General features: G+C 32.0%; 1 protein-coding gene across 2 annotated transcripts in view; it reads left to right on the forward strand.

The window, feature by feature from the left end:
• The window catches only part of LOC135131562 (MOXD1 homolog 1), a 66305-nt gene that overhangs the window by 7005 nt on the left and 42156 nt on the right, over positions 1–17144 (forward strand). For both annotated transcript variants that reach the window (XM_064059366.1, XM_064059367.1), the window contains exon 2: positions 10300–10694. In XM_064059366.1, coding sequence (XP_063915436.1) covers positions 10308–10694 — 387 coding nt within the window. In that variant the 5' untranslated portion in view covers positions 10300–10307. The remainder of the gene's footprint in view (positions 1–10299; positions 10695–17144) is intronic.

The following is a 17144-nucleotide window of genomic DNA, read 5'->3' on the forward strand; positions in this document are numbered from 1 at the left end:
GAAAGCAGGAAACTCTTTATAAATAATTAATTACATGCATTACCCACCTCTCGTTGCAGTCGATACAAACAACGAATTTAGCCAAATTTTAAACAGTTTCCAGAGCTTGAATTATTAAAATTGATACAATTCCTGCAGTAAAGGTGAGCTTTTAATATTTCTGGAGCTTTTAAAAGGTAGTTAGTATTCTGCAAGCTCCCCACAGACTTTATGGATAAGGCATAATTAATTTGCATTTAAGCGTATGCCAGGGTTGCAGCTGCACGTTCCATCGATATCCTGGTTAAATTTTACCACGTGTTACAAACCATCGCATAAGCGATTTCAATTCAGCCAAGAACGCAGAAACGAATTTTTAAAGGTATCAGGGAACGTGCTTTAAGTGCGAAAAAACAACTGATTCCACAAAAAAAAAGTTTATTGTGTGTGACAAGCCAGCACAACGTTTTAAAAAAATGAACCGTAAAATTACTTCCATCCGCATCCCGCGAATTTCCTGTTTTTTCCAAAACATCGACTACAAATTTATTGAATCGCAGCACGCACGTTTCTGCAAAGCGATATAGCGAGCGACACAAATCTGTATTGATTTTAATTAAATCCAACACACTAATCTTTAAATTTGTCTCTAATTGCAATAATGACGCCTAAAACCCCAGATTATCAATCAATTGACACAAATAATGAAGAGTCGTAGCAAAACATTTACAGAAGTGGTATTACGTTGAGAGAAGATGAGTTTGTTTTTAAAATATACGTCGACGGTCTGTAAAGTTTGAAATTTGAATTAATGTTTCTGAAGGCGATGTGTATTTTCGACTAGAATGTTCAATGTTCAATGAGGAGCTTTCATTAGAAGTGGGGAATTTTTATGGAACTTAATAATGAGCGCGATGTCAATTAAGGGACACTTAGAGGGAGAGAAAATGAAATTTAAGAAGCGCAGTGGAAGCTAAAATGGGTGACAAAATTGGAAATTGCATATTTTTGCGTTGATCGTTTTAATGCATCATGTTTGTCAAAAATTACATTTAATTAAATATAAATATAACTTTTAGCATTTAATGTGACAATTTTAAAAAATTGGTCGAAGATTATTTCTTTCTTTGAAATATTATTTAAAAAAATTGCCACTACATACATCACTCAAGCAACTTTTTTGACTTCAATTTTTCAAATTTTCATTTTTTGTTTCTTCAGTTTTTTTATTTGCAATTTTTCGAGTTTTGAAGTTTAAATTAGACAGTAGTATTCCGATTTTCCAACTTCTTAAGCTTTCATAGTTTAAATTTTGCAATTTTTCAACTTGTTTTGCAAATTTTTATTTTTAAAATTTGTAATTTTTCGATTTTCCAAATTTTGGGTGTTTCACTTTTTGCTGTTTCGATTTTTCGATTTGTAATTTTTCGTTTGGGTTTTTTATTCTCTCAATTTTTTCCAATTTTCGGTTATTCAATGTACTGATAATATAATTTTTCTTTGTTTCAATGTGAAATTTTTCAATTTTTAGATTTTTTAATTTTTCAATTTGCAGTTTTTCAGTTTTCTATTTTTCAAATTTTAGATCTTTTAATTTTTCTTTTTTCAATCTTAAATTTTTCAATTTTTCGTTTCTTCAGTTTTTGATTTGCAGTTTTTCGTTTTTTCAGTTTAAATATGTAGTAATAATTTTAATTCCTAAATTTTTTTCCTTTTTCAGTTATCGGATTGTAAAACTGTTTTATTTATTCGATTTTTCAATGTTCCGATTTTGTAGTTTTATGTTTTCTCAATTTTAATCTTTCAATTTGTCTTTTTTATGGTTTTTTGAATTTTACGATACACAAGCAACTCTCCGAGTTTTCATTTTAAAATTTTTCTGTTTTTCGATTTTCCAAATTTTGGATGTTTCAATTTTCAGATTTATCCTTTAACAAGTTCACAGTTTTAAATTTTTCCATTTTTCAATTTTCCACCATGTATTTTCCTTATTTTTTTTATTTTTTCAATGTTTCAGTGTTCTTATAAATTATATATTTTTTTCGATCAAATTATTCAATTTTTGGATGTTTTGATTTTTCGATTTGCAATTTTTCGTTTCGGTTTTTTATTCTCTCAATTTTTTCAATTTTTCGGTTATTCAATGTTCTGATATTATAATTTTTCTTTTTTTCAATGTGAAATTTTTCAATTTTTAGATTTTTTAATTTTTCAATTTGTAGTTTTTCAGTTTTCCATTTTTCAACTTGTAGATCTTTTAATTTTCAAGATGGCGGAAAGCCACGACACGCAAAATAAAGTGCTCTGCACGTTTTGTCAAAAACCAGCGGTTAAGAAACGAGTTATGTGCCTAAATTGTGGTCAATATGCTCACTACAGTTGTTCCGGGTATGGGAAAAGCAAGGTGAATAAAAGCTGTTGCGCAAACCCACATTTAGAAGAGGAAACTCCCGACAGAAAAAGTGTCAAGGACAACTCGGTCACATACAACGAAGACCTAAATACGAGTGGCGAAATCTACTGCAGTGATGATGACGATGATGGTAGAATTAATACCATTGACGAGCTCAAGTGTAAAGTAACCTCTTTAGAGAACGAAAATCGAAGACTGCGTGAACAACTCCTCGAGATAGTAGCAAAAACCCGTCTCTCTGATAAGAAAATTATCGAAAACAATCTAAGCAAGCTAAAGGATGAGCTAGCACATACTCTGAACTACGTCGTGACAAAAATCCAAGAATTTGAAGCAACAATGCATGTGAGTGAACTGCCAAGACCAACTCATTCCACCGTCAGTTGTCGACCCAAAGATAAGACCACAATAAAAAATGGTGATAAACTCACTGCAACGAAACCCAATCCAGTGGCGTCCCACACAGGAAATAAAACTGCCCATCCTGTGAGTAAATCAACTGAAGACGAAAAGAAGAAAGCCACGAAAACGGAGAATACATCACCCACAATTAAATCATCAGCACCAGATGACACAACAAGCGTAAAGTGGGAAACCGTATCACGTAAAAAGATAACCAAAAAGAAAGTAGTGTCTGTAGTAATAGGGAATAAAGAAGATGTTACAAAATCTTCTATTAAGGCTGCCCCCAAAAAAGGATTTATTTTTGTATCACGCCTGGCGCCAAATACAAAACCGACTGAAGTTTGCGAACTACTGAAAGGTGAATTCCCGGAAGTCCAATGTGAACAAGTGGAAACCAAATATCCTATGTTCTACTCTGCTTTCAAAGTAACAATTGACCTACACCGTTTCCAAGATGCAATGAATCCACAAATATGGCCCAATGGCAGCTATGTTACGCGATATTTTCACCGAAGAAGCCGACAGAAAAAATCCACTTAGCTGCCCATAACGCCTATGAGGACAACCCAGGTAAAAGGCTGATGAGCGAAACAGACAACAGCCATACAAGTAGGAAAACCGCACTAGGAGTCAACTGGCTAAACCTTTTTTATCTAAATATACAGTCACTGCGGCGTAAAGTTAATGACTTAGAACTACATTTATCAGACAACCCACCTCATATTGTTTGTTTCAGTGAACACTGGTTAACGGCAGCCGAGGTGGAGATCTTAACACTACTTGACTATAAGGTGGCCAGTAGCTTTTGTCGCAAAAAAGGGTATGGTGGTGCTGCAATATTAATAAGACCAAATGTAAGGTATTCGGAATTAAATTTAGCATCCATATCTAAGCAAACGGTTGCTGAGGTTGCCGGCATCTTTCTAACGGAGTACAGGGTAAATATCATCACCATTTATAGACCTCCAGATGGCGATTTCGAAGAATTTCTGTACTTACTAAACCTACTCTTACTAAAACTAGACGATACGTGCTCCTTTTTAATTGGGGACTTTAATATACTTTTTAACAATCCTGACCATAAAGTCAAATCCTTTTTGGATCTTATAAATAGCTTTCACATGAGAACCTTAATCACAGAAAATACCAGAAAAACGAACTGCCTGGATAATATTGTTACTAACAGTAAAGTACCATATAAAATAAATATTAGTCACACTAGACTTTCTGATCACGATGCAGTCAGCCTTCAGCTGAACTGTATTAGCGTGTACCAGCAGAACGGAAAAACAACTACATACAGGCCCGTTACGCAAAGGGGTCTAAATCTGTTCCATAGCCAAATATCAGAAATAAATTGGGACCATATCATAAACATTACAGAGGCAGCAGACCTAGAACATAAATGGGATGAGTTTGTGACTATTCTTTCAAATGCGGCAATAAAATCATTTCCATTAAGAACCTTCAACAGCAGCAAGTATTCTACTACCGTGGTGCTAAATAAGAATCCTCAAATAACACGCTTAAAAAACATAGTTGAGTTATTTCACAATTTAAAGTCTCGTTTCCCAAACACTGCATTCTTCAAAACTGCTTTAAAAGACTATAAAAAACTTCTTAACAATAAAATAAATGAAATTAAAATGCACAACTGCGATCAGATCTTGACAAACTCTGTAAACGTACACAAAGCTGCTTGGAAAGTGATTAATGCTAACAGAAATCATGATCATTCCAATGTATATTCGGAAAATCTCAATGCAGAAGGTTTTAATAAATTCTTCATTGATAACATTAATCTACTCAAATCAAAGATACCAAAAAATCACGTGAATCTAAAGGACAATCCATTAAATCATGTTAATGTAAAATTTAATTTTAGTGAAATTACTCCCATTTATCTCAGAGAACTGATAGGCAAAATGAAAAATAAAACTAGTAAAGATTTGTACGAACTCAACATTATAATGATAAAATCTGTTATAAACTCAATCATAAGCCCTCTCACAAAAATGATAAATTACAGCATAAGATATGGTATATTCCCAAATTGTCTAAAAAAATCCAAAATTGTCCCAGTTCACAAAAAAGGTAATGTAGATGATTATAATAATTATCGACCAATTGCGATAATCCCTGTACTATCAAAAATCTTTGAGCAGGTTTTGAACAAACAACTAACTGATTTTCTGGTCAATAACAATATATTATTTACATCACAGTTTGGCTTTATAGCAAAGAAGTCGACTTCTATGGCAATTAACGAACTTGTTTCTTTTATCAGCGACGGTTTCGAAAATAAGGAATATGTCGGTATTACATTTTGTGATCTCTCCAAGGCGTTTGATTGTGTTGATCATAGTTTACTTGTCTCAAAACTAAGAAATATAGGTATAGCAAATTCATCTGTAACGCTCTTATCAAACTATCTATCCAAACGCTGTCAAACCACATTATATAATTCTCATTTGTCACAGTGCCAAATAACGACGTATGGCGTTCCACAAGGGTCCATTTTGGGACCCCTACTGTTTATAGTTTATATCAACAATCTACCAGCAGCAGTTGATGATGTTAATCTAATATTATATGCTGATGATACCACCCTAAGCACAGCTAACCGTAGATTAGCGACTGTGACTGGAAAGCTGGCCGCTGCACAATCAAATGCTCAGAACTGGTTTCATCGCAATGGCCTATATTTGAACAAAGACAAAACATCTACAATGATATTTTCCATGCGATATATTGGCATAGACAATCCTAACCACACTAAATTTCTAGGCATAACGTTGGATACAACTCTCTGCTGGGAAGCTCATGTTGATGTCTTAAGCAAGAAACTTGCAAAAACAATTTACCTATTACGTAAACTCAGTAGTATAGTGTCACTTAACATTAAAAAATTAGTATATTTCAGCCTATTCCAGAGCCATTTTGCGTATGCTCTTGCGACTTGGGGACATACAACACATCTTCCCAGAATTTTCAAACTTCAGAGGAAAGCAATTCGTATAATATCTAATGTGAACTATAGAGAAGATGTGAGGCAATATTACGTAGAACATGGAATCTTGACAGTTCCATCGCTCTATGTATACCAATGTTTAGTAAATGTGAAAACGCGCATTGAAAGCTACACGAAAAATCGCGACCACCATTGTTATAACACCAGACAGGGTGATGATATTTGCCTTGACTTTCGGAGAATAAATAAAAGTAGAAACTCCATCAATTACTATGGCCCTCAGTTTTACAACTGCCTACCCGATAATATTGCGTCACTACCAATGCCCCAGTTTCTAATAAAAATTAAAACATTGCTGTTAAAATCTCCACTTTATGATACTGATATAAGGTCAATTAAATCAGTATTTAATAAATAATGTGAAGTGGGTGCTGCTTCTATCTTTTATATTTGCTAAATGTTATGCTGTCCATATGCACATGTATGTTTTGTACCACGTGCATATTTATTGTCGATATGACATACTGTCTTGACATTGCTGAAATGTATCATTTCTTAAGGCACAATAAAACCTATTATTATTATTATTATTATTATTAATTTTTCTTTTTTCAATCTTATATTACAATTTTTTGTTTCTCCAATTTTTGATTTGCAATTTTTCTAGTTTTCATTTTAAATATGTAGTAATAATTTGGATGTTTTGATTTTTTGATTTGCAGTTTTTCAGTTTTCAATTTTTCGATTTTTTCAACTTTTAGATTTTTTTTCATTCTTAAATTTTTACATTTTTGTTTCTTCAATTTGTTCAGCAGTTTCCCAATTTTCCAACTTTTGAATCTTTCAGTTTTCAGATTTTGCAATTTTTCAATTTGAGTTTCTCGAGTTTTCAATTTCTAATTTTTCAATTTTTCCTTTTGTTCCGATGTTTTACTTTCCTTATTTTTTCAATTATTTGATTTTTCAATCTTTTGAATTTATAATTTTTTGTTTTTCGATTTTCCAAATTTTGGATTTTCAATTTTTGCGATTCACGACTTTTCAGTTTTTAATTTTTCAGTTTTTCGGTTTGCAAATTTTCGTTTCGGTTCTTTTGTTTTCTTTTTTTTTCAATTTTTCAGTTTTTCAATGTTCTTATATCATATATTTTTTTCAATGTCAAATTTTTCAATTTTTGGATGTTTTGATTTTTTTTTATTTGCAGTTTTTCGGTTTTCAACTTCAAGTTTTTTGAACTTTCCAATTTTTCAATTTTTGTTTTCTTTTGATTCTTGCATTTTTCAATTTTTCGTTTCTTCAAATTTTTCAGCAGTTTTTCAATTTTCTAACTTTTGAATCTTTGAGTTTTTAGATTTTGAAAATTTTCAATTTGCAGTTTTTCAGTTTTCTATTTTTCAACTTTTAGGTCTTTTTATTTTTCTTTTTTCAATCTTAAATTTTTCAATTTTTCGTTTCTTCAATTTTTGATTTGCAATTTTTCTAGTTTTCATTTTAAATATGTAGTAATAATTTTAATTTCAAAAATGTTTTCCTTTTTTAGTTATTGGATTGTAAAACTGTTTTATTTATTGGATTTTTCCATTTTCCATTTCTTCGATTTTCTGCGATTTTTCAATTTTTCGTTTTTATGGTTTTTTGAATTTTACGATACGCAAGCAACTCTCGGAGTTTTCATTTTAAAATTATTCTGTTTTTCGATTTTCCAAATTTTGGATGTTTCAATTTTCAGATTTGTCCTTTAACAAGTTTTCAGTTTTAAATTTTTCAATTTTTCAATTTTCCACCATGTCTTCAATTTCTCGATTTCCAATTTTTCGTTTCAATATTTTATTTTCCTTATTTTTTTTTAATTTTTTCAATGTGTCAATGTTCTTATAAATTATATATTTTTTTCAATGTCACCTTTTTCAATTTTTGGATGTTTTGATTTTTTAATTTTTGTGTTCTTTTCAATTTCAGATTTTTATAATTTATCGTTTCTTCAATTTTTTCAGCAGTTTTCCAATTTTCCAACTTTTAAATCTCTCAGTTTTTAGATTTTGCAATTTTTCAATTTGAGTTCCACCAGTTTTGAATTTTTTATTTTTCAATTTTTCGTTTCGTTTCCGTGTTTTTTTTTGGTTGTTTTTTCAATTTTTTGATTTTTTAATCTCTTGATTTTATAATTTTTTGTTTTCTCAATTTCAATTTGTTCAATTCTTCGATTTGCAATTTTTCATTTTTCTGGTTTTTTGAATTTCACGATATACAACTGAGCTTTCATTTTTAAATTTTCAGATTTTCAATTTTTCAAACAATGGATTTTCAATTTTTACGGTTTCACGAGTTTTCAGTTTTTCGATTTGCAATTTTTCGTTTCTGGTTTTTATTTTCTTTATTTTTTTCAATTATTCAGTTTTTCAATGCTCTGATTTTATAATTGTTCTTTTTTCAATGTGAAATTTTTCAACCTTTAGATTTTTTAATTTTTCTTTTTCAACCTTAAATTTTTGATTGGCAATTTTTCTAGTTTTCAGATTAAATATGTAGTAATAATTATAATTTTTTAAAATTTTCCCGTTTTCCGTGATTGAATTTCAAAAATTTTCATTTATTCGATTTTTCAATGTTTCTATTTCAAAATTTTTTGTTTTTTCAATTTTTCATTTTTATGATTTTTTGAATTTTACGAAATGCAGGTTTTAATTTTAAAATTTTTCAGTTTTTCAATTTTCCAAATTTTTGAGATTTCAATTTTTAGATTTGCCCTTTTACAAGTTTTCAATTTTTAATTTTTCAAAGTTTAAAATTTTCAATTTTTCATGTCTTAAATTTTTCGATTTTATTCCCTTTTTCATTCTTTTGGTTTTTTGAATTTTACGGTGTGCAAAAAACTCATCGAATTTTCATTTTAAAATTTTTCAATTTTTCGATTTTCCAAATTTTTAATATATATTTGCATTTTTTCGATATTTCAGCTTTTAGATTTTTTAATTTTTATTTTTTTTTCTGGTTTAGATTTTTCAATTTTTCATTTCTTCATTTCTTCAATTTCCGAGTTGCAATTTTTCTAGTTTTCATTTTAAATTTATGTCATAATAATTAATTTTTAACTATTTTCCGTTTTTAATTTTAAAATTTTCGAATTTTTCCATTTTTCAATTTTTTGTTTTAAAACTTTTTCATTTTGGATTTTTCAATTTTTCGAATTATAATTTTCCGATTTCTCCATATTTAATTTTTTAATTTTACACCATCCAATGTTGCAGTTTTTCGACTTTACAATTTTGACGATTGTACAATTTTTGAGTTTTACAATTTTTGGATTCGATTCGCTTTTATATTTTCCAATTTTTCGATTCATTGATTTTTTCGATTTTTAACTCTCGATTTTTCGTGTTACAATGTTTCACTTTTTAATTTTTCAGTTCTTCGATTTCCAATTTTTCGATTTTCTACTTTTTGGATTTTGCAATTTTTCGAATAAAAAAAAGTGGGAAAAATTACAAAATTGTAAAACTGAAAAATCAAAAATGAAAAAACGAAAAGTAATAAATGAAAACTTCGAAAAATTAAAAACTGGAAACCAAGAATCTGAAAAATTGAAGAAACAAGAAAATTGAAAAATCGGAAGATTATAAAATTAGTAAACTTAAAAATCAAAAAAATGCAGAACGAAAAAATACTGAAAACTAAAAAAATCGGAAAATCGGATAAATGGAAATTCAAAAATTGCAGAATTGAAACATTTTAAAATTGGAAAATCGAGGAACTGAAAAATCAAAGATTGAAAAATTGAATAAACGAGAAATTACAAAATCGAAAAAAAACATTAAAAAATAAAGAAAATGAAAAAACGAAAAATTGTGATATAAAATCGGGAAAATGAAAATGAAAAAAAAAACTGAAAAATAAAATCAAGAAATTGAAAAAATAGGGAAGCAAAAAATTGAAAAATAAAATACGAGAAACTGAAAATTCGAAAAATGAAAATTGTAACATCGAAAAATTACCGAATTGAAAAATTACTAATCGCAAAATTAAAGAAATGAAAAATTGTGATATAAAATCTAAAAAATGAAAATTAATAAAACTTGAAAAATCGTAGAATAAAAAATGTAATACGTTAATACACATATAAAATTTGACAACAATCAGTCCAGTAGTTTCGATTATTATGTGTTTAATACACAAAACAGACAGACAGACAGATGGAAGAGACCACTTTTTTCGTACTCTAGAGGTCATAAATCATCAACAAACAATGAAAGTGCCAAATCGCCCGATTACTACACTTCCTTAACTCACTCTCAGGAAGTATAAACCCATCTCTACCACGAAATAAACCTCCAACACGAAATTCCTAATTCCCCCCCACACCTATTAAATCTCACGATATTATCATCTCCTAACAACCATAATAATGAATAGCAATGAAGAGCAAAACAATTTCGCTCGGCACAACAGTAACGAGATCCTCATTACCCACCTTAATCTTCTCCAATAAAAATGTAAATCTCCCACAACTAAAACTTACGCCATCATGTTTCAGCTCGAAAAATGGCTCCCATCATCAGACACTTTTTCCTGATTTGGCTCGTCAGCGCGGCGAACGCCTCCGCTATTCCCGATGATCTCCTGGATGAATACGTCAGACACGTAGACAGCGTAAATAGGATAAGTGAAAAACCAAATAAATTAGACCAAAGATCAGCACCCAGACGGATTCGACGCGACGTTCCAAACCAGTGGACCCATTCGGAAGCCTTGGATAACGAGGGAGACGTGGTATTGAGATGGCAGCCGAGGCACCGGGAGATCCTGTTTAGGGTCGAGGCCAGGACGAAGGGATACGTCGCGGTGGGGTTCAGTCCTGACGGGGGGAAGGAGCACGCGGATATTGTTATGGGATGGGTGGACGACCATTCGCTGAGGGCGTACCTTCTGGTAAGTGAAAAAATTACGTTAGAAGGTCCACAGCTTTTTCTGTGAAGTTCTGTGTCTCAGATTTTCCCAACAAAATTCTCTTATATCCAATTTTGTTGCAGTGAATCTTGCTGAAACAAATTCTTAGTTAGGATTTATCAATTTATCCCTTCCAAAAACTTGATGAAATTTTTCACACGTGATAAGGTCGTGAACATGATAAATTCCTAATCAGAATAAATTCGTTTATTTCCTCTAAAAACTTCATGACGTCATCACCTCATAGATTTGACCTTTTAACTTTTTCAAACTTAGTAGATTTACTAATATTTATTATTTTTCCAAAAACTTATATTATTTTATGCTGAAGATATCGGCTTAAAAGTTAACTAAAACATTTTGTTTAACCAGGATTGACGAACTAAGTATAAAGCTGATCAAAGCATGATTTATCTACGTATCATTTGTTATAATAATTGACAATAAGAGAAATTTTGAATGAAAATATACCACAAACAGATATTAAAGAATTTGAGGTTAGCCCAGATCAGATCAGATCAGATCAAATCCTCATGGGCGAAAACTAGATCAGTCAACTTTATTTACAATACAGTGGGATTATCTAATGTTAATTAATGATAACAACTCGAATTCAAAATCGGTTATTTCCAAAATTCTAATCGTTTTAAAATAGGCAACAATTTGTAACATGTCAGTGAAGCATAAAATTAACGTTTGCGTTATGAAGTGTATATTGTTATAATATATAACAATGAAATTACTGAAATTTTATAAAATAACATCCACCTATACTTGTGGTTTATGAATCGGCCTTGACTTTTGATCACATTGAATTGACAAAAATATTTGTGCAATATTTGCCACTTGTTTCACGTAGCCGCTATCTGATTAATTTACGTTGTTTCCGAGTGGTTAAGGCGTTGAACTTGAGCTTTGTCCGCGTGGGTTCTAATCCCACCCCCGTCAACATTTTTATAACTTATAGGGGTTATAAAATCAATAAAAATTGGTACCCCACTTTTTCTAATAATACATCCTGTATATTATTACTTTATTTTATTTTGCTTTTTTTATTTTTTTTCTCTCGATGTTTTGGTATCTGTTAAAAAAATTAAAATAGAAACTAAAGAGAATAAACAATAGAAGAAGTAGTAAAATATAGGAACTTCTATGTGAAAAAAACTGCAATAGTATATTTGAAATGATATTTATAAAGACTCTATATTTTTGAAAATCGACAAACTAACTAAAAATAGACATACTAACTCTGTATGGTAGTTTGATAACTATATAGTAAATTATTTTCAACTATACAGAGTGTTCTGTTTATGGAAAATAACACACTTTAATTTATTTTAATGGAACACATTTGGCATTTTTTTATTTTCTCACTGGGCCTTTATTAGGAGTTTGAGACTGATTGTGGCAAACGACATACCCTCTAAAAAAATAGAGGGCGGGTGGGCGGGGGTTGTACTTGTTAAGATAAGACTGATTTTGGTAAATGACTGAACAATATTAAGAGCAATCACTGGAATGAAGAAGGGGTGGGTGGGCGGGGCTATTGCTTGCTGATAAAAAATTCTATATGAAAAAGTTAAACTTAGCCCCGCCCACCCACCCGTTCTCTCTTTTTTTTTCTCCAGAGATAAGAAATAACTATTTAGTACAACAAAAAAATACGATGAACGCTTTTTTACAGCCTACGTTCTACTAGTTCCCATTCTCACTTAACAAAAAAACATGATTTACCCCGCCCACCCACCCCGTCTCCATTTCAGTGATTCATTTTGTCTAGTCCGATTGAAGGGTGGATCTTAATTGATGGGAGACAAAATCGTTATAATGAGAACAGTGGTATGGGCGGGGCTACTACTTGTTAAGATAAGATTGATTTTGGTAAATGCCATATTCTCTAAGAAAAAAACGAGTGGGTGGGCGGGGCTAAAACTTGCTAGGATAGACTGAACAATATTAAGAGTAGTGACTGGAATGAAGAGGGGGTGGTTGGGTGGGGGTACTGCTTGCTTATAAAATATTCTGTACGGAAAAGTTAAACTTAACCCCGCCCACCCACCCGTTCTCTCATTTTTCTCTTCAGAAATAAGAAATAAATGTTGTAATAAATAAGTAGTATAACAAAAAACTACGATTAATGTTTCTATTAGTTCCCATTCTCAGTTCAGAAAAGAACATATAATTTACCCCGCCCACCCACCCCGCGTTCATTTCAGTGATTCATTTTGCCTAGTCCCAACGAAAAAAAAAAAATAAAAAATACAGGATGTTCCCTTTGAAAAAACTGAAATATCGTATTTGCAAATTGTAATATTTTTGAATTTGTTATAAACAGTCTGTATATTAATACTATAGATTTTCCCGTCCACGAGTTTTCAATTTTTAATTCTTCAGTTTCAAATTTTCAATTTCTAATGTCTTAAATTTTTCAATTTTTTTCCACTTTTTCGTTTAATTTTAAAACTCTTTTATTCGATTTTTCAATGTTTCGATTTTTTTTTCAATTTTAGTTCTTCAATTTTTCGTTTGTGATTTTTCAATTTTTGATTTTTTTGATTTTTTCAATTTTACGTTGTGCAAAAAACTCTTCGAATTTTCATTTTAAAATTTTTCAGTTTTTTGAGTTTCTAAATTTTTGATGTTTCAATTCATAGTTTATTTTTAGAATTCAGTTTTATTTGAAATCGGGTTATTATTACTTCCCGAGCTTAAGCAAAGTTATTTTGTTAAACGTTCAAATTTTTGCAAAAACATTTGCAAGGTATAATAACGTTTTATTCCCGACACGGTTTGAACGTCTCCCTGGTACAGTGGGTGTATCATAGAGAACGGCGACCTGCGGTTGTGGGTTTGCTACCTACCTACCCTCTAAGAAAATAGAGGGCGGGTGGGCGGGGGTTGTGCTTGTTAAGATAAGACTGATTTTGGTAAATGACTGAACAATATTAAGAGTAATCACTGGAATGAAGAAGGCGTGGGTGGGCGGGGCTATTGCTTGCTGATAAAAGATTCTATATGTAAAAGTTAAACTTAGCCCCGCCCACCCACCCGTTCTCTCTTTTTTTTTTCTCCAGAAATAAGAAATAAGTATTTAGTACAACAAAAAAAATACGATGAACGCTTTTTTACAGCCTACGTTCTATTAGTTCCCATTCTCACTTAACAAAAAACATACAATTTACCCCGCCCACCCACCCCGTCTCCGTTTCAGTGATTCATTTTGTCTAGTCCGAATGAAGAGTGGATCTCAATTGATGAGAGACAAAATCGTTATAATGAGAACAGTGTGTATGGGCGGGGCTCGTATCTGCTAAGATGAGATTGATTTTAGTAAATGACGTACCCTCTAAAAAAATAAAGGGTGAGTGGGAGGGGCTAGTAATTGCTTGTAATAGATTGATTGTGACAAACAGCATATCCTCTAAGAAAATAGAGGGCGGGTGGGCGGCGCTAGTACTTGTTAAGATAAGATTGATTTTGGTAAATGCCATTCCTGTAAGAAAAAAACGGGTGGGTTGGCGGGGCTAAAACTTGCTAGGATAGGACTGAACAATATTAAGAGTAGTCACTGGAATGAAGAGAGGGTGGGTGGGCGGGGCTATTGCTTGTTTATAAAAGATTCTGTAGGAAAAAGTTAAACTTAACCCCGCCCACCCACCCGTTCTCTAATTTTTTTGTTTAGAAATAAAAAATAAATGTTATAGCAAATAAGTAGAATAACAGAAAACTACGATTAATGTTTTTTTAACAGACTACGTTCTATTAGTTCCCATTCTCACTTCACAAAAAACATACAATTTACCCCGCCCACCCATCCATTCTCCATTTCAGTGATTCATTTTATCTAGTCCGAATGAAGGGTGGATTTCAATTGATGAGAGACCAAATCGTTATAATGAGAACAGCGTGTGTGGGCGGGGCTAGAATTTGCTAAGATACGATTGATTTTGGTAAATGACATACCCTCTAAGAAAATAGAGGGCGGGTGGGTGGCGCTAGTACTTGCTAAGATAAGATTGATTTTGGTAAATGCCATTCCTGTAAGAAAAAAACGGGTGGGTGGGCGGGGCTAAAACTTGCTAGGATAGGACTGAACAATATTAAGAGTAGTCACTGGAATGAAGAGAGGGTGGGTGGGCGGGGCTATTACTTGTTTATAAAAGATTCTGTAGGAAAAAGTTAAACTTAACCCCGCCCACCCACCCGTTCTCTAATTTTTTTCTTTAGAAATAAAAAATAAATGTTATAGCAAATAAGTAGAATAACAGAAAACTACGATTCATGTTTTTTTAACAGACTACGTTCTATTAGTTCCCATTTTCACTTCACAAAAAACATACAATTTACCCCGCCCACCCATCCATTCTCCATTTCAGTGATTCATTTTATCTAGTCCGAATGAAGGGTGGATTTTAATTGATGAGAGACAAAATCGTTATAATGAGAACAGCGTGTGTGGGCGGGGCTAGAATTTGCTAAGATACGATTGATTTTGGTAAATGACATACCCTCTAAGAAAATAGAGGGCGGGTGGGTGGCGCTAGTACTTGCTAAGATAAGATTGATTTTGGTAAATGCCATTCCTGTAAGAAAAAAAACGGGTGGGTGGGCGGGGCTAAAACTTGCTAGGATAGGACTGAACAATATTAAGAGTAGTCACTGGAATGAAGAGAGGGTGGGTGGGCGGGGCTATTGCTTGTTTATAAAAGATTCTGTAGGAAAAAGTTAAACTTAGCCCCGCCCACCCCCCCCGTTCTCTAATTTTTTCTTTAGAAATAAAAAATAAATGTTATAGCAAATAAGTAGAATAACAGAGAACTACGATTAATGTTTTTTTAACAGCCTACGTTCTATTAGTTCTCATTCTCACTTCACAAAAAACATACAATTTACCCACCCCGCCCACCCACCCTTTCTGCATTTCAGTGATTCATTTTGTCTAGTCCGAATAAAGGTTGGATTTCAATTGATGAGAGACAAAATCGTTATAATGAGAACGTGTATGGGCGGGGCTAGAATTTGCTAAGATACGATTGATTTTGGTAAATGACATACCCTCTAAGAAAATAAAGGGTGGGTGGGAGGGTCTAGTTTTGCTAAGAGAAGATTGATTGTGGCAATTGACATATCCTTTAAGAAAATAGAGGACGGGTGGGCGGGGCTAGTACTTGTTAAGACAAGATTGATTTTGGTAAATGCCATATCCTGTAAGAAAAAAAAAAGGGTGGATGGGCGGGTCTAAAACTTGCTACGATAGGACTGAACAATAATAAAAGTAGTCACTAGAATGAAGAGGGGGTGGGTGGGCGGGGCTATTGCTTGCTTATAAAAGATTCTGTAGGAAAAAGTTAAACTTAGCCCCGCCCACCCATCCGTTCTTTCATTTTTTTTCTTTAGAAATAAGAAATAATGCTTCTTTTACAGCCTACGTTCTATTAGTTCTCATTCTCACTTCACAAAAGAACATATAATTTACCCCGCCCACCCACCCCGCCTTCATTTCAGTGATTCATTTTTCTAGTCCGAACGAAAAAAAGAAATACAGGGTGTTCCGTTTGAAAAAACTGAAATATCTGTATATTAATATTCATTATTTGCCAAAATTGATACCGTAATTTCTCTGATTATCTCTCCAAAATATTTTGCAACATAGATACTAGAAATAACCCTGTTGTGATTTTTTTTGTAAAGATTTGCATTGTTCGAAAATGGAACACTCTGTATTATTGAAAATAATTGTATTATATTTTACTCAAGGAACCGTACAAATTTTGGTTTTCATTTTTCCTTCTCCTTCTCCTTCTAATAATAATTATTAATGATAATGAAATATCAAAGGACGTGCGCTTTGTGGCTCACCCTGTATATATCTGTATGTATAATTTATTTATCCGTCTCGAGACGTTTGGAAACATTTGTATTGTGAAAAAATTGTTAAATAAAACGCACTTACGAAGTCTAGGGGGCGAATCAGGTGATCAAAACATATAGGGTGTTTCATTTCAAAAAACTAAGTTACATGTTACGACTCAAAAACAGAACAGTCTGTGAAGCTAACAAATCATTAATCAGATATCGAAAAGTGTACACTTATTGACTCACCCTGTATACGTAAAATTGAAAAAAAAAGTATTGTCAAACCATATATATCAAGAGACAATGCTTAGTGCTTAGCTGTGACGTTATCAATAATTTGGAAAAGATGAATAAACAAATTTTATTAGTATTGTATTATTATTAAAACCCTGAGGAAACCTGAAGATAAATTTGAAAAATAGAAACACCAAGATATGTCATTTGAGGGCAATTTTCCTGTTTCTGTGTTACAGTTGCATTCGTTTTAAAATTTTTTCGGTTGTAGATGTGATATTTTACGCAATCGCATATTTACCAATGCCCTAAATACGATTGTTTTAAAATAAAAGAGGCCAG

This window comes from Zophobas morio, unplaced genomic scaffold, assembly GCF_036711695.1.
Source record: "Zophobas morio isolate AGI-343-1 ecotype UQ-CSIRO unplaced genomic scaffold, CSIRO_AGI_Zmor_V1 ptg000021l, whole genome shotgun sequence".
NCBI lineage: Eukaryota > Metazoa > Arthropoda > Insecta > Coleoptera > Tenebrionidae > Zophobas > Zophobas morio.